Source organism: Pristiophorus japonicus, chromosome 20 (genome assembly GCF_044704955.1).
Source record: "Pristiophorus japonicus isolate sPriJap1 chromosome 20, sPriJap1.hap1, whole genome shotgun sequence".
In the NCBI taxonomy this organism is placed as follows: domain Eukaryota; kingdom Metazoa; phylum Chordata; class Chondrichthyes; family Pristiophoridae; genus Pristiophorus; species Pristiophorus japonicus.
The window spans coordinates 16,940,067-16,958,032 of NC_091996.1; the positions used below are offsets into that span (position 1 = coordinate 16,940,067).

Here is a 17,966-nt window from a genome sequence, read left to right on the forward strand (position 1 = left end):
CAAAGATTAGTGGGAAAGTGGGTTGTGTAGAGGACACAGAGAGGCTGCAAAGAGATTTAGATAGGTTAAGCGAATGGGCTAAGGTTTGGCAGATGGAATACAATGTCGGAAAATGTGAGGTCATCCACCTTGGAAAAAAAAACAGTAAAAGGGAATATTATTTGAATGGGGAGAAATTACAACATGCTGCGGTTCAGAGGGACCTGGGGGTCCTTGTGCATGAATCCCAAAAATTAGTTTGACGATGCAGCAGGTAATCAGGAAGGCAAATGGAATGTTGGCCTTCATTGCGAGAGGGATGGAGTACAAAAGCAGGGAGGTCCTGCTGCAACTGTACAGGGTATTGGTGAGGCCGCACCTGGAGTACTGCATGCAGTTTTGGTCACCTTACTTAAGGAAGGATATACTAGCCTTGGAGGAGGTACAGAGACGATTCACTAGGCTGATTCCGGAGATGAGGGGGTTACCTTATGATGATAGATTAAGTAGACTGGGTCTTTACTCATTGGAGTTCAGAAGGATGAGGGGTGATCTTATAGAAACATTTAAAATAATGAAAGGGATAGACAAGATAGAGGCAGAGAGGTTGTTTCCACGGGTCGGGGAGACTAGAACTAGGGGGCACAGCCTCAAAATATGGGGGAGCCAATTTAAAACCGAGTTGAAAAGGAATTTCTTCTCCCAGAGGGTTGTGAATCTGTGGAATTCTCTGCCCAGGGAAGCAGTTGAGGCTAGCTCATTGAATGTATTCAAATCACAGATAGATAGATTTTTAACCAATAAGGGAATTAAGGGTTATGGGGAGCAGGTGGGTAAGTGGAGCCGAGTCCATGGCCAGATCAGCCATGATCTTGTTGAGTGGCGGAGCAGGCTCGAGGGGCTAGATGGCCTACTCCTGTTCCTAATTCTTATGTTCTAATGTTCTTACCCTTTGCTTCCTGCCTCTGAGCCAATTTTGGATCCAACTTGCCACTTTGCCTTGGGTTCTGTAGGCTTTTACGTTTGTGACCAGTCTGCCATGTGGGACCATATCAAAAGCCTTGCTAAAATCCATATACACTACATCATACGCACTGCCCTCATCGACCCTCCTGGTTACCTCCACAAAAAATTCAGTCAAGTTAGTCAGACATGACATTCGCTTAACAAATCCATGCTGACCTTGATTAATCTGTGTCTTTGTAAATTAAGATTTATCCTCTCCTTCAGAATTTTTTCCAGTCATTTTCCCACCACCGAGGTTAGGCTGACTGGCCTGTAATTACTCCCTTTTTAAGGTGTAGTTGAGACGAATAGCATGCAAGGAGAAGCTAGATAAACACATGAGGGAGAGAAACACGACTAGAGAGTTAGGGTTGGATGAAGTAGGGTGGGTGGAGGATTATGTGAAGCATAAGCACCAGCCCAGACCAATAGAGGCACAGTACCTCTATATCCTTTTTATAACATGGAGACCAGAACTGTGCACAGCACTCCAAGTGTGGTCTAACCAAGGTTCTATACAAGTTAAACATAAATTCTCTAGAAATGAACCCCAGTGCTTTTTATATGGCCTTATTAACCTGCGTTGCTACTTTTAGTGATTTGTGAATGTACACCCCTTCTGTTCCTCCACCCCATTTAGACTCTTATTATCCAAGCAGTATGTGTCTTTATTCTTCCTACCCCCAAAATGCAGCACATTACACTTATCTACATTGAAATGTATTTAATAATGAAACGTAACTCTGAAGCGTAATCAGGGTCTGTGATGACGGTGGAATGGGCGATACGGGTCAGTCTGCCAATGCAGGCCCATTAATAAACCCCAGCAGAAGCCGAGGGATGTGCATCTGAAAAGCCCAGAAATGGCAGACAATAAAACAAATTGTTTGCAACTAATTGGTGCACATTGTATTTTTTTTCTTCCATCCAGAGGCTGCCCCGGGTCAGGTTTAGCAGAGGTCAGACTTGCATTAAAGCTCCCTCCCACATCAGGCAAGCACCTCGTGAAGCATTAGTGTGGCATTTTCAATTTCCCACAATAAGCCCGTCCCTGTGGCCTGAGTCAGTTAGTGCCAGCTTTGCCTGTGTGTGCCTATGACATGCCCAACAAGCACTGGGGTGGGATCAGCCTCAGCTCATTGCAGTCAGCAATTAGGCAGGACTTGCAATGCTGGATCCCCACACGCAGGTTCCCAGAGGTGACCGGCCCCGTATCTCATCCACTGCGCCAACAAGTCCTCCTTCCACGTGGACGGGGCTGTGGAGATGAAGTCAGCACATCCTGAGCTGAACCAGACTCATTTGCTGAGATAATCGGCCTGCTTGCTGCATTCTGATTGTGTTTGTAATATTAATTAACCTGCCGGGGAAACTCGTTTTTCACTATCGACCCACTCGACCTGGGAGACAGTTGACACGATTGCTGGGTAAGGGTTTTCTTCTTCATTAATACGTGCTCCGGCATGGAATGTGTGACACTGTCTGCAGGGCTGGTTGAAATTGCAGTCGGCGCCGAGGGAAGCTGGTCCATGAATAGGGAAAATCCAGCTGTCTTTGAATTAAAGGGACTGTCCGGCCACCTTGCAGCCTGCAAGTTACTTGTATAAGTGATGGCGTGACAGCGACTTTATTGCAGTGCTGACTGTGTCTGCTACTATGTCTCCTGTCATTTTACCCCCTCCTTTCATCTGTTTAGCCTCATGGGTGGATTCAAAGCCTGCTCCCAGTCTGCCCTTACTGGCCCCACCAGGTGGCAGCAAAGACCACCCAGGAAATACACACTCTCTCTCACTCCCCCCTTCCTTCCTCCATTCTCAACTGGACGTTGCCACCTGCCCCCACCCCAACCATATCCACCTGATGCATGTGGGCAAATGCATAGCAGATGCAGTATAATGTGAATAAATGTGAGGTTATCCACTTTGGTGGCAAAAACGGGAAGGCAGATTATTATCTGAATGGTGACAGATTAGTAAAAGGGGAGATGCAACGAGACTTGGGTGTCATGGTACATCAGTCATTGAAAGTAGGCATGCAGGTACAGCAGGCAGTAAAGAAAGCAAATGGCATGTTGGCCTTCATAGCAAGAGGATTTGAGTATAGGAGCAGGGAGGTGTTGCTACAGTTGTACAGGGCCTTGGTGAGGCCACACCTGGAGTATTGTGTACAGTTTTGGTCTCCTAATCTGAAGAAGGACATTCTTGATATTGAGGGAGTGCAGCGAAGGTTCAGCAGACTGATCCCCGGGATGGCAGGACTGACATATGAATAAAGACTGGATCAACTAGGCTTATATTCACTGGAATTTAGAAGAATGAGAGGAGATCTCATAGAAGCATATACAATTCTGACGGGATTGGACAGGTTAGATGCAGGAAGAATGTTCCCGATGTTGGGGAAGTCCAGAACCAGGGGTCACAGTATAAGGATAAGGGGTAAGCCATTTAGGACCGAGATGAGGAGAAACTTTTTCACCCAGAGAATTGTGAACCTGTGGAATTCTCTACCACAGAAAGTTGTTGAGTCCAGTTCGTTGGATATATTCAAAAGGGAGTTAGATGTGGCCCTTATGGCTAAAGGGATCAGGGAAGAAGGCAGGAGTGGGGTACTGAAGTTGCATGATCAGCCATGATCACATTGAATGGTGGTGCAGGCTCGAAGGGCTGAATGGCCTGCTCCTGCACCTATTTTCTATGTTTTTATGTTTCTATGCAGTTCAGATCCGGTACTAAGAGGGTTGTAAATCCTGTGGAGGCTGGATATATTTAAGGGGGAGATAGACAGATTTTTGAGCGATAAGGGAGTAAAGGGTTATGCGGAGCAGGCAATGAAGTGGAGCTGAGTCCAATATCAGATCAGCCATGATCTTATTGAATGGCGGAGCAGGCTCGAGGGGCCAAATGGCCTAATCCTGCTGCTATTCCTTACGTTCTTAACAGGACTTGAACCAGTCTCCATCTCCGTTCTCATGGTGCTGCTGCCAGAACCCTTCACTAAAGGCTGGATGCTGTGCTTAACGCACAGTGAGGGATGTCAGAGGTTCAGAGAAAACACTTTCCAATAGTTTCCACCGTCACCAGCACAGGGATTAGAAAAGTGCGAGGCAAATCATCCCTTCAGCTCTCTCCAATACTAAGTTTGGAAATACATCAGCTCCAGCACAGTCATCACTCCGCCCATCTTGCCAGCTGGAACATTGTGTAAATGCGAATGGGCCACAGCAGGAGGTCTTTCGGGATAAAGGAGAGAGGAAGAATCCATTTGGACCCGTGACAGGTTTGAATTGTCGGCAGGAGGTGGCAGATTTATTTTACTTGAAATTGGTAGCATGGTGTGGAAACTAGCAACATTTTAAATAGGAAGATTGTCATTTATTTTCCAAAGGCTCTCCAGTACTTCATTCCGAGTGACCATTCTCCTGTTGTGATCCAAGTGGGTGGCTGGCTATTCGACAATCACAGCCTCACGCAATACTGTCCTCACCCTGAGGGCCCCCAACTAACTCGGCACAGAGCAACGGACAATGCTGAGTGACCCTCCTGCTCTGTGTGGCTCAATACCACACTGCATAGTGCATTTACCAACTCCGCTAAAGGGCAAATTGAATTGGGGATTTTTTTTTTACAGGAGACGACAGCCTAAATGTTCCTCGGTTGCCACAGTTTAGATCTGAATGGCGATTGGTAAGTTTTAGACAGACACAAATGGAAGTGTGCAGTTTTCCTAAGCCACTCATTAGCATAGGATCCAATAAAGAAATCCAGTAGGGAATTCGAGAGGAGATTCTTTACCTAAAGAGTGATGAGAATGTGGAACTTGCTACCACAGGGAGTGGTTGAAGCAAATAGTATAGATGCATTTAAGGGGAGGCTAGACAAGCATATGAGGAGAAGGGAATAATAGAGGGTTATACAGATAGATTTAGATGAGGAAAGACGGGAGGAGGCTCGAGTGGAGTGTATACGCCGGTGTGGACTGGTTGGGCCGAATGGCCTATTTCTTTGCTGTATATCCTATGTTCAGGTGCCGGGGGACTGGTCTACAGAGCTTCATCATCATCATCATAGGCTGTCCCTCGAAATGAGGATGACTTGCTTCCATGCCAAAAAAGGGATGAGTTCACAGGTGTTTCAATGAAGGACCCAAACTCCATCCTGAAGGATGGAAGATGCCTGTGTGGTGACCGTTGCACGCCAGCCACCACACGGGCTTGACAGAGCTAGGTTTGGTCTAGTGACAAGGATTACCCAAGACAACTGGAGACCTGCTCTGCTGCATGGACCTAGTGCGCACACATATTGCAATGTGGGCTGGCCCGTGCTGCCTCTGGGCCCCTGGCCCCGAAGTGAGCACACTAGTGGTGGGAGCAGGAAGCTACAGGGAAGTGAAATTGAAAGGGACAGAGAAGGTTATGCTTTTGGGTCTTTTCTACCCCTCTACTGCAGATTGTTGCAGCTATAGATAGTATCTTAGATCACCGTCAGGGGAGAGTGCCCACTCCCCACACCTTCGAGAGTGTCTATCCCCACCCTGAGATCGAGGTGCTCATTGTGTTAGCGGACTGATCTTGTATCTCTCTCGAACCTTCAATGAGGGCGTTACACCTTCAAATCTCATTTCAAGTTTAAAACCATTGAGCAAACGTATTTAACAAAAGTCAAGCAAATAAGTAATAGTCATATAATAATATATTTATAGCAGATATCCTTCCACCTTGCTCTTTAAATGGAAAAGCAATGAAAGAACGGCTTCTCTGATAACCAGTAAATAACTTTTATATTATGTAGTGCTTATTTTCCATAAATTTCTGAGCACTGTGGTAGTCTAATCTAATTTAATCTAATCTAATTGGGAGCTTCAAACTATCTCTTTGATTGAAACAGAATTGTTGATTTTATAACCCAGCAAAAAAAAGTTACCAGGACTTCCTGGATTTTGAATATCTGTCCATGCAAACGTAAAAAGGAAATTGTCATCATGTGTACCAACTGAACCAATCACACAGCACCATTTACATTTGAATTATTCATCTCTCCGGTCTGTAATCGACAAAGTTGGCAACATTTCACTGAAGTACATTTGGTGCCGGGATCTGAACGGGATTTGGTTTCTAAACTGATTATGGATTTAAAGGAACATGTAGCAAGCAAAATGAGACAAAAATTAGCCTGATTCTTGACCGAGGGACAGTGTCACGCTAGGATGACAGTGTTTCAGAAAGCCTTTAGAAGAGCCTCACAAGCCCTTCTCAACCCATTATCAGCCTTTGCCAAGCCCTCCCTGCCTGACCCCTGCGTGGCACGATGTGGCTGTGAAGATGATGATCCCCTGTGCCATTCCACCCCGTGCGGGCAAGGGGTTGGAGCAAAGTTTTGGGCCACAGCTGACCAGTATATGTCAGTGCATGTGCCAGCTGCAGGCAACCTTGCAGCAGATGGTTCAACATTGCACTGACCCAGAGCCTAAGAAGATGGTTCCCCACAGTTATTGCCAGGATGGGTGGGGGGGTGGGGTGCTGTGTCTGCACAAATGGTTGGTGTCTTTTTAAAATTAATTCTTAGGATACTGGCAAAGCCAGCATTTATTGCACATTCTAATTGCCCTTGAGGTGAGCCGCCTTCTTGAACCGCTGCAGTCCGTGTGGTGAAGGTGCTTCCACAGTGCTGTCAGGGAGGGAGTTCCAGGATTTTGACCCGGCGACGATGAAGGAACAGCGATATATTTCCAAGTCAGGATGGTGTGTGACTTGGAGGGGAACTTAGAGGCGATGGTGTTCCCATGCGCCTGCTGCCCTTGTCCTTCTAGGTGGTAGAGGTCGTGGGTTTGGAAGGTTAGCGAGATGCTGCAGTGCATCTTGTAGATGGGACACACTGCAGCCATGGTGCGCTGTGGTGGAGGGAGTGAATATTGAAGGTGGTGGATGGGGTGCCGATCAAGCGGGTTGCTTTGTCCTGGATCTTGGTAGATGTACCCAGACTGGGTTGGCTCTTGCTCACCCTGCCATGCCTTCTTTGATGCAGTGTCACTGCATGGCCCATTGAAATTGCGACGTAGCCAAGGAAGCCATCAACATTGCGGTTGGTCGGGCATTGGCCTGTCCTAGTGATGCTATTGGGCCTGCCACCCCGGCTTCATTTGGATAGAGGCGTCTCCACAGCTGCCAAAACAGTGTCTGGCCATCTCTGTCCACAGAGGTGAGCTGTGTGGGTACCGGTGGCTGGGCACAGCGCGGTTGTGATATTCCATGGTGGCAGGTGCAGTTTAGTGCCACTAAGGGGAAAGATTACCATGCTTGGCATAACCTTCTGGTTTAAAAGCCAATTAATGTAACTGCTCTATCCCAGAGCTGCCGTCCCCTTTAATATAACACTGCCACAAATTGATATCAATCTGCACTTGCAGCTGGGTAGATAATAGGGAGGAGGAGGAGCGCATCAGTAAAACAGCAAGGCTGCAAGATGTGAAAATCTGCCGGCCTTAATTATGATGGAGGCAGGATAAGGGGAAAAAAAAGTGGCGTGATTCCATCAGTTAAAGCTAACGAGCTGGGAAGGTGTTTGGGGTCACCAGGATGCTCCAAGTGTCGCTCTGCAGACTTCCTGTGAAATGTTGTGTGTTTCCCTCCTCGCCGCACACTGTTCCCGGTGATCAAGGACATTTCCTCTTTACGCCTCCCTCCCGTCCCCACCTTGGTCAGGCATGACCGCCGTGAACTGCCGCGCTGCCGAGAGGCACATCAGTTCAGGGCGATCCCGGCAACAATCTCCAAAGAGGAAACAAAATAAAAATGACCAAAGACAGTCCCAAAGTGGCATAAAAGTCAGGTGCATTGATGTAATAATGCAAGTGTCAGCTGTAGCTCAGTGGGTGGCACTCTCGCCTCTGAGTCAGAAGGTTGTGGGTTCAAATCCCACTCCAGGGACTTGAGCACAAAAATCCAGGCTGTCTCTCCAGTGCAGTGCTGAGGGAGCACTGCAATGTTGGAGGTGCCGTCTTTCGGATAAGACGTTAAACCACTCAGATGGATGTAAAAGATCCTATGGTGCTATTTCGAAGAAGAGCAGGGGAGTTATCCCCAGTGTCCTGGTCAATATTTATCCCTCAATCAACATAACAAAAACAGATTATCTCATCATTATCACATTGCTGTTTGTGGGAGCTTGCTGTGCGCAAATTGGCTGCCGCGTTTCCCACATTACAACAGTGACTACACTCCAAAAGTACTTAATTGGCTGTAAAGCGCTTTGAGACATCTGGTGGTCGTGAAAGGCGCTATATAAATGCATGTCTTTCTTTTACACTGGATTCATGATGGGATAGTCAAACTGTTTGGGACCCGGATTCCAAAATGGCTGCAACGTGATGTTTTCGGTTGAGATCACGTTGAATAAAATCATTTTTTTGAACGTATACTGCTGCAACTAATGTTAAAAACAGATTGCTCAGATAACAATCAATTCAGTAAAGTTTTAACGATTTCACGAGGCATTTGGATAGAGGCGTCTCCTCAGCCGCCTAGTTCCTGAAGGTACTCTCTGCTCACTTCCTGACATGTCACCTACTTTATTTTGTTTTGTCTCTGCGCAATTAATGAAAACGGTCTTTCACACCCACCGCTGAGCCACTAGCCAAGCTCCCCAGACCACAAGGGAATCATCCTACCCCCTCTACAGTCACCATCTCAACCGTTAGCAGCCCCCGAGGGATACTCAAGACATACTCCGAAATCCCGCTGATTACGTCCGTAATGTGTGTACCTGTAAGTATGCTCACAGTTGTTGAGTTGTGAGTGGCTTAGCCAGTCACGTGATGTTCGCAAGACTCAATAAAACCCCAACCAATTGGGTTCAGAGGATCGACGATGAGGCAGGTGGTTGTGAGCCCGGTGGATGAACTGGTAATGTGTCGTGTAATTGTTAAACCTTTGCTAATAAACCAACTAGTTCTTAATAGCAATGTGTTGCTTTGAATTCTTAAGCAAAGAACCCATGAAGCAAATACATTACAACATCAGATACAGGGACCAGTACTCCCTGAGCTTTGTACCCAATGTTTTTCTACCAGAGTCACCCTATCTTTTCATTCTGGTTCTCTTGCCTCCCAAACATCAGGAACACATCTGTGCACACATCTGTGGTAGAGACACGTTTTACGATTCTGTTACATACAACAGCCAGAGCAAATCGTCCCCAAATGCATCAATTGGACGTGGTCATAATCCTTTTTACCGTATCTGCAATTTGTAAAAGCAGGAGATGCCCAGTGTCTGAGCCTTTGGGAACCTTTCATGAATCAACCGCAATTACCGATGACTCCCCTCTCCCTCAGCGTCCCCCAGCCTTGACCCTGGATATTACCAGTGTGCTCATTGTCCAAAGCCAAATTTTTGCACCCAAGGTGCAAAATTCAACAACAGCCTGTAAAGCAGCAGTGGGAGAGGGGAGAGGGACAATGGTCCCGTCAAATGCTGCACACTTCATTAGTCCCACACTATACAGCTCATAAAGTTTATTGGGCTAGGATAAGGAAGCACCAGCTTCATTATAACAGCAAGAACCCAGGAAAAACATTTACACAAGTCATGATCAGCTTCCCACCTCCAACTCTCACAACACACCAACATTGAGACTACAAGTGAGACCCTATTTATCTTTCCCTTTTTTTGTGTTTTTACTCTTGTTGGGATATGACCCACAGGAACTGACTGCCCTCCAATAATTCAGCCAAGCGGCTAATTTTTTTTTTAACATGCAAGACTTGCGCATCTCCCACTTCCTTTGTCCGCAGCCGTGGTCTTCAGCCGTCTAGGCACCAAGCTCTGGAAATTCCCTCCCTAAATCTCTCCACCTCTCACCTCACTTTTAAGACGCTGCTTAAAGCCTACCTCTTTGACCAAGCTTTTGGTCACCTGTGCTAATATCTCCTTATGTGGTTCGGTGTCAATCTTTTGTCCGACTACGCTCCTGTGAAGGGCCTTGGGTAGTTTTAGTACATTAAAGGCGCTGTATAAATGCAAGATGTTGTTGTTGTTGAACACAGTGACTGTTGACTATTTGACTGGGGCCATCACAGCTGAGCCAAAAGCCAACCCTGTCCTCAGCCAATGTCCACACGTGTGTGCTTTCCAGGAGAGGTCACTGGCAAGTGTTTGGGAATTGCTATCCTGGCTGATTCTATTCTAGTTTTTGCCATCATTTACCCATTTTAGGTCCATTCTTGTTCTTACGGCCACCAATTGGAATAGTTTCTGTTACATTGGATAATCTCTAGACTGATCTAGTCCATTGTGGTGTAGCCTGGAAATAGACCCTGCATCCTCATTAAGAAAATTCCAATTCAAATTTCTTGATAGGAAAAAAAATCCAGAAATTGTTCAATGAACACTGGAGCAGAGAGCCTCTTGTGCTTTGCGTCAAGCTTGTTTGCATTTGGAAACTAAGTGTAAACTTTGTTTGGCCAGGACTTAGTGTGGACTAACATTGCTAGTGCCCTTTTAAGCAAATGTCTTTCACATTGGCATCAGATCACTACATTCCCTCACAGTTAACAACTAGAAAGCGACAGAGTGCTAACAATCACCGACTGTGTGCGGAGTTTATTCAAACCCTTCATGTTTCCCTTGCTGGGAGACTCTTACAAAAGCCTCCGCTCTCTCTCTCTTCTTCTACCATTCTATCCGTTGAAAAAAAGGGAAGAAACAAAACCCATGTGGCTTCACTCTTCGAGTTAAGTGGAGAAATAAGAAAAAGTAAAGCAGTCCCAGTGGTTTCAAAATGTTAAGCACAAAGCTCTCTCTTGTTCAGAGGTTGGAGTGGTGTAGAACCAAGACTTCGGCCTAGTGTTTTTCATCCTATGATTCAGCACCCTCTTCAGCTACTTCTACCCATTCAACTCCCAAATCAGTGGGTCCTGGTCATCCTCTCTCTTCTTCACAAACTTTCTTGACTCTCTCTGATCTATTTATACCACAACAATCAGAATGTCTATGAACCTTCCTCTCTTGTTCCTCTTTAGCAGCCAATACACTGTCCAATAGCCTCTTTCCCTTCCCTGCGACATCATCATTATTAAAATCAAGACTCACTACACCTTCGGAAAACTGTGGAACTCCTTGCCTCCCTCCATCCATCCTCCTACCTACAACAAGCTTTAACCCAAGCTTGGAGTCACATAGTAACTCCTTGATTTATCTCATCTTCTCTCCTACTCTTTTCAACATAGCTGGCGTCCTGCACTATGGGACCCTGGTCCTTCCCTTGGATTTCCCCAATAAGAACAAATTGGTGCAATATTCAAGGTCTTGGTGAGCTCGACCTTAAATCAAACTCAATATACTGATTAAAAAATCTGAAAGCAGATTGGAAATAGAATATGTTAAAAACTTTTGTGAATGCCTTATATTCTACTTGAAGGTTTGTGTTTGAAAAAGTTGCTTGAAGAAATTATGTCATAACATGCTAAACCTTTATAAAACGCTGGTTAGACTTCAGCTGGAGTATTGTGTCCAATTCTAGGAACCACACTTTAGGAAGCATGTCAAAGCCTTGGAGAGGGTGCAGAAGAGATTTATTGGAACGGTACCAGGGATGACAGACTTCAGTGATGTGGAAAGACTGGAGAAGCTGGGGTCATTCTCCGTAGAGCAGAGATGGCTAAGGGGAAATTTGATAGAGATGTTCAAAATCATAAATGGTTTGGATAGAGTAAATAAAGAGAAACTGTTGCCTGTGGCAGAAGTGTCGGTAACCAGAGGACACAGATTTAAGCAAAAGAACCACAAGGAAACATTTTTTTTTTTTTTACACAACAAGCTGTTGTGATCTGGAATGCACTGCCTGAAAGGGCGGTGGAAGTAGATTTATTGGTAACTTTCAGAAGAGAATTGGATAAATACTTGAAGGGAAAATAATTACAGGGTTATGGGTAAAGAGCAGCGGAGTGGGATAAATTGGATAGCTGTACCAAAGAGCCGGCACAGGCACGATGGGCCGAATGGTCTCTTCCTGTGCTGTATCATTCCATGATGGGTGAGTTGCAGAATAGAGCTATCTCAACCAGTCATCCAATTTGCTAAATGCCTTACACACTCTGGTAATGTAATAATTAAGTTGCTTGTTTGGGTGTCATTGATTGACAGTTGAGACACTCAGCTATATATATATATATATGTTGGTAATTAAACAGTATTTGGCCGGCTGACCAGCTCCCTTTTGTGATGTATGCACCTGTGAATATGGTAACTGGTTTGTCAAAAAAAAAAATTTTTTTTAAAACAAGGGGGCACCTGAAAAGTCTTTAGAGTATGCCCCTCCCTTTAATCAGGGGGCACTTGATTATTAGTTTACAACAAAAGAGTTGTAGAGCTGTCGAGTTGGGAGTGGTTTAGTCAGTCACGTGATGTTCATAAGACTCAATAAAACCCCAGCCAGTTGGGTTCGGGGGATCCACGATGAGGCAGGTGGTTGTGAGCCTGGTGGATAAATATGTAATGTGATTGTTAAACCTTTTGCTAATAAATCAACTAATGCTTAATAGCAATGTGTCACTATTAATTCATGAGCAAAGAACCCATGAAGCAAATACATTACACCTTTGAGGGAGAGTCTTTTGCTGAAGTCTATTTACTGGTAACCAGTCCCCATCACAGTATCAGCAGGCGAAAGGAGGTACACCGTTGACATCTTTGTGCTGAAACTGCTGGCAATGTTACATACCAGATTGATCCATAGCATGGCTGAACCCGACTCAGAAGGTAGGGCAGAGGATTCTGTTGCAACTTACCAATGTTTACCGTTCTATGAACAGGATCAACTTCCCCTTTAAAAGAATAGTGAGCCTCAGGCCGTCGGTGTGAGCGGATTGTGGCCTGCGTGGGGGGGGAAGACACGAATGATGGCTCTTACTATAACTACAATCAATTATCACAACTCCATCTCTTTTTCTCAATCAGAACGCAGTGTGGGTGTTTGTGGGTAGCACACACCTCTCGGTCGCTCTCACTTTTTCCATTTGTTTTCTCTGTCACGCCCTCGTTTACTCTCTCTCTGTCTCCATCTCATGCTAACTCTACCTCATTCTCTCTTCCTGAGTGGAATGGTATTATATAGAGCTCCACCTAGTGGACTACTGGGGTAATGCAACTGCTGCTGTAAATACAATAAAAGGAACTTGTCAGGTGACTAGGTCACCTGACAAGTTCCTGTACACTCATCTTGTCAGTGTGTGTTTGTGATGTCGTAAAGAAGATATCACAAATGGTGAGACAGCGTTCCACATGCCACAGTAAATAGAATAATCCTTCTGCCATTAACTAACTCCAGGAGAACAAGTGGTGCTGGCCAGATATTGGGGCTAAATATAGTGTGAATGAAGGATATTACCTGCATTCAACTTACTGTAGGAGCCATTTCTCACAGGCGATGCAGTACACATTAGGATAGACTGGCTATTATAGACCACATTATAAAAATCAGCATTCACTTTCAGTGCTTGACAACACTCAATTCGGTCGTCAGGGTCATGATGTGCAAAGCAGACATTCACAGTGGGTCGATTCCAAGTGTTTATTTAAAATGTCTTTCTGCCAATTTTTTGTCTTGAAGGCGTTGACTTGTGCTGGGTACAGTTTCACGGAGGTTAACCACTCTCCAGTACCTCACCAGAGGCCATTCTTCGGGTGTGAACCTGGACACTCAGTATTGGAGGGTTATTGGGACATGGGGTGGTGGCAGAACCGAGGTTGGTGCTGTCATCAGCTGGAGTGCCGTGCACTTTCCAGCAGGAGTCAATGGTTGATGGTCAGGAGCGAGTGTCTCGGCCGATCCTCCCCCAGCCCGTGGCACTGGGGCCAATTCTAGCGCTCCTGCCCGTCAAGATGAAGTAACTTGGCACGGTTGAGTTAACTGGTCTCAACAGATGCAGTTATAAGGGAACCTCGGAGCTTCTGGTCTGATGGCTCAGTCCCACACAGGGGATAGGTGCTACCACCGAGATGCATGTTGAAACAGCGACAGAGGAGATTTTAATCACTATTCAGCCAGTAGGGACAGGGAGATTGGAAATTTTTAATGACCAAACAATCAATAGCCGAGCTTCACTTCTGAGGGACGTTAACAACAACTTTTATTTATATAGCGCCTTTAAAGTACTAAAGCGTCCCAAGGTGCTTCACACCAGTGTTATAAGACAAATCAGATAAATTTGACATTGAGCCACACCAGAATAAATTACGGCAAATGACCAAAAGCTTGGTCGAAATAGGAGTGTCTTAAAGGAGGAAAGAGAGGTAGAGAGGAGGAGAGGTTTAGGGAGGGAGTTCCAGAGCTTAGGGCCCAAACAACTGAAGACGCGTCCACCGATGGTTGAACGATTATAATCAGGGATGCTCAAGAGGGCAGAATTAGAGGAGCGCAGACATCTCGTGGGGTTGTGAGGCTGAAAGAGATTACAGAGATAGGGAGGGGCGAGGCCATGGAGGGATTTGTAAACAAGGACGAGAATTTTGAAATCGAGGCGAGCATAGAAACACAGGGATGATGGGTGATCGGAACTTGATGCGAGTTAGGACACAGGCTACCGAGTTTTGAATGACCTCAAGGTTACGTAGAGTAGAATGTGGGAGGCCAGCCAGGAGTGTGTTGGAGTAGTCATGGGCCACCCCGACCTGTGTGAGAACACCACCGCAGGTCGGGGCTATAAATAGAGTTGGATCGTGGGCGAAGGTGCGGTGAATGAGGGTACGGGGCCCAGAAGAGCCGAGGGCCCAGGGGCAACATGGGCCTGCCCACACTGCGATGTGTGTGGGCAGTAGGTCCGTGCAGCAGAACAGGTCTCCAGTCGTCCTGATTCAACCCTTGCCACTGGATAAAGGCCTAGCTCTGTTGAGCCCGTGCGGTGGCTAATGTGCAACGTTGAAAAATTCCACGCGTTAAAAAAATCCACGCACAGGCATCTTCCACCCCCTCAATTGGAGTTCAGGACTGGAACATCGGGTCCTTCATTGAAACATCTGTGAACTCTTGTGGAAGCAAGTCATCCTCGTTCGAGGGACCGCCTATGTATGTGGAGTAGTTAAATCTAGAGATAACAAAGGCATGGATGAGGGTTTCAGCAGCGGATGAGCTGAGGCAGGGGCGAAGATGGGCGATGTTACGGAGGTGAAAATAGGCGGTTTTAGTTATGTCATGGATATGTGGTTGGAGGCTCATTTCAGGGTCAAATATGACGCCAAGGTTGCGAACAGTCTGGTGTAGCCTCAGATAGGGAGAGGGATGGAGTCAGTGGCTGGGGAACGCAGTTTGTGGCGGGGACCAAAGACAATGGCTTCGGTTTTCTAAATATTTAATTGGAGAAAATTTCTGCTCATCCAGAACCGGATGTCGGACAAACATTCGGACAATTTAGTGCGTAAACAGGATGTTAGCTCCACAGAGTGCTGCGGCCCTTCAGAAAAGCACAAGTTGCTCTTACCTTGACATATTCCGACTTGGAATCCATGTTCTGTAGGTTACTGCGGAGAGAGAAAAGATAAGGAAAATAAATTATTTAAGCACAGCGGGGATAAGACAGATGGCTATGATGACATCGACATTGGGAAGGTGACTCAGTGAATTGGATAACCAATGTACAGTGCCCGGAGGGGCAGAGAAGATGCCAGGCACCAGGGAATTGCACCAGCCTACTTCCTGGAGGCCTAGATTAGAGCAGCATTGGAGTATTGCATAGAATTACGTTGAATATACAGCACAGAAACAGGCCATTCAACCCAACTAGTCCATGCTGGTCCACACGAGTCTCCTTCCATTCCCTCTGCCTCATCTCAGCCTTTCTATTTCCTTATCTCTCGTGTACTCGTCTCATTTCCTTTTGAAAGTATCCAAGAAGGGGACAAGCGGCCTTGTGAACAGATCATCCACTTGCCCTCTTAGCCTGGGGAGACCATAACCTGGGGGAGGAGAGAAAATTAAAAGATAAATACCATCAACTTTTCTCCTCTTCTCATCCACCCCAAGAATCCAATATTTCAGCGATCTTGAATTCAACCAGCTCACACAACATTCCCTTAAATTATATAAACATCCTCACCGAGAAACATATAAGATTCTTAGGGAGATTGACAGGGTAGATGCTGAGAGGTTGTTTCACCTGGCTGGAAAGTCTAGAACTAGGGGTCATAGTCTCAAGATAAAGGGTCGGCCATTTAAGACTGAGGTGAGGAGGAATTTCTTCACTCAGAGGGTTGTGACTCTTTGGAATTCTCTACCCCAAAGGGTCTGTGGATGCTGAATCGTTAAGCATATTCAAGGCTGGGATAGATAGATTTTTGGACTCTAGAGTATCAAGGGATATGGAGATCGGGCGGGAAATTGGAGTTGAGGTCGATGATCAGCCATGATCGTATTGAGTGGTGGAGCAGGCTCGAGGGACCGTGTGGCCTACTCCTGCTCCTATTTCTTATGTTCTTGTGTCTAATTCACTTTACATTTCCCTGTCCTGTTCCCACTAAAGTCCAAGTATGCCATTGTACACATTCTTGCCCTCCCTGCATTCTCACTGTGTTGAATTCAAGACTCATAAGAGTGTTTCACCACAACTAATTTTTTCATCAGCCTCAAAACCACTAAACTCCTCACATGGCTCGGCAATCCCTTCACCCTACATCTACAGGCTCTAAAACTCAAACCTGGCAGTACCCAACCTTTACTTCTTGACTGACCTCGTCCTCATTCCTAATCTTGTTGGTCTCGGCGGTATCCTGCACCATGTTCCTCAGTATTTCACCTTGGTTTCTCAGTTCATTCAGATTCATTCAGTTTAATTCCTGAACTCGGGCAGGAGCTGGGAATCGTTTTCGGCTTGGCTCTTACGGTGATACACATTATTCTTGGAAACAACTGGCACAGCAAACTCGCAATGAATCAAGAGACTCGCCGCTATGACCTCACTCTTATTTTCTCTTTGTAAACCCAAAGGGGAGGGGAGGCCTGTTTATTCACGATCGTCCTGGGATTACACTCGAACTTCCAGCTATTCAAACTTTGTTCCACATTGATCTGGGAACGGAATCTGGGACCGACGTTTGGACAGAATGGTTTCCTCCCGAGCTTCCTGGCCTGATTACTCCTCTCGTCTTTCAGTGAAGGGGTTTCCAGCCTTTAAAGGAGCATTGCTACCTTGCAGGGAGTCTCGCAGGATGCTAATAATGACAATAGAGGCCTTCAAAATTATGAAAGAGTTTGATAGGATGGACATAGAGATGATATTTCCAATTGTGGGAGAGATCAAAACTAAGGGTCATAGAAATATAAGATAGTTACCAATAAATCCAATAGGGAATTCAGGAGAAACTTCCTTACCCAAAAACATGGTAAGAATGTGAAACTCGCTACCACAAGGTGTAGCTGCGGTGAATAGGATAGATGTATTTAGGGGGAGCTAGATAAGCACATGAGGGAGAAAGGAATAGCAGGATATGTTGAGAGGGTTGGATGAAGAGGGATGGGAGGAGGTTCGTGTGGAGCATGAACGCCAGCAATGACCAGTAGGCAGAATGGCCTGTTTCGGTGCTGCACACTCGATATAATTCGATGTTGTACCAGTCATGAGGTATGCATGATGATGGGATTGGTGAGACAGTGACATCATCCCATCTGCTGCAGGGGTGCATATGGATCAAACGTTGCCTCAGAAATTCTGGGTCACCAGAACAGATTGTGGTTTAATCTAAGACACTCGTCAAAGTATGACGGGTGATTTTCATGGGACATGCATGACGTTCTGGGTGTGATGTACAGATTTGATGCGATGTGCACTGTACACAAAACCCATTCATCACAATGTAGAGTATTCCAAATACAGCAGCCATGTTGTCCAGTTTGCGCTCAGCCAGCAGAAATTTTCTCTCCAGAGGATGTCAAGAACATTTTGGTGGAACAACAACTGTTTCTGTTGCGCTCAAAGTGACGGAGACTCTTAAACTCAGG

General features: G+C 45.9%; 1 protein-coding gene across 5 annotated transcripts in view; it reads right to left on the bottom strand.

The window, feature by feature from the left end:
* The window catches only part of LOC139233181 (SH2 domain-containing protein 3C-like), a 186,507-nt gene that overhangs the window by 66,117 nt on the left and 102,424 nt on the right, over positions 1-17,966 (bottom strand). For all 5 annotated transcript variants that reach the window (XM_070863802.1, XM_070863804.1, XM_070863805.1 and 2 more), the window contains one exon: positions 15,454-15,493. In XM_070863802.1, coding sequence (XP_070719903.1) covers positions 15,454-15,493 — 40 coding nt within the window. The remainder of the gene's footprint in view (positions 1-15,453; positions 15,494-17,966) is intronic.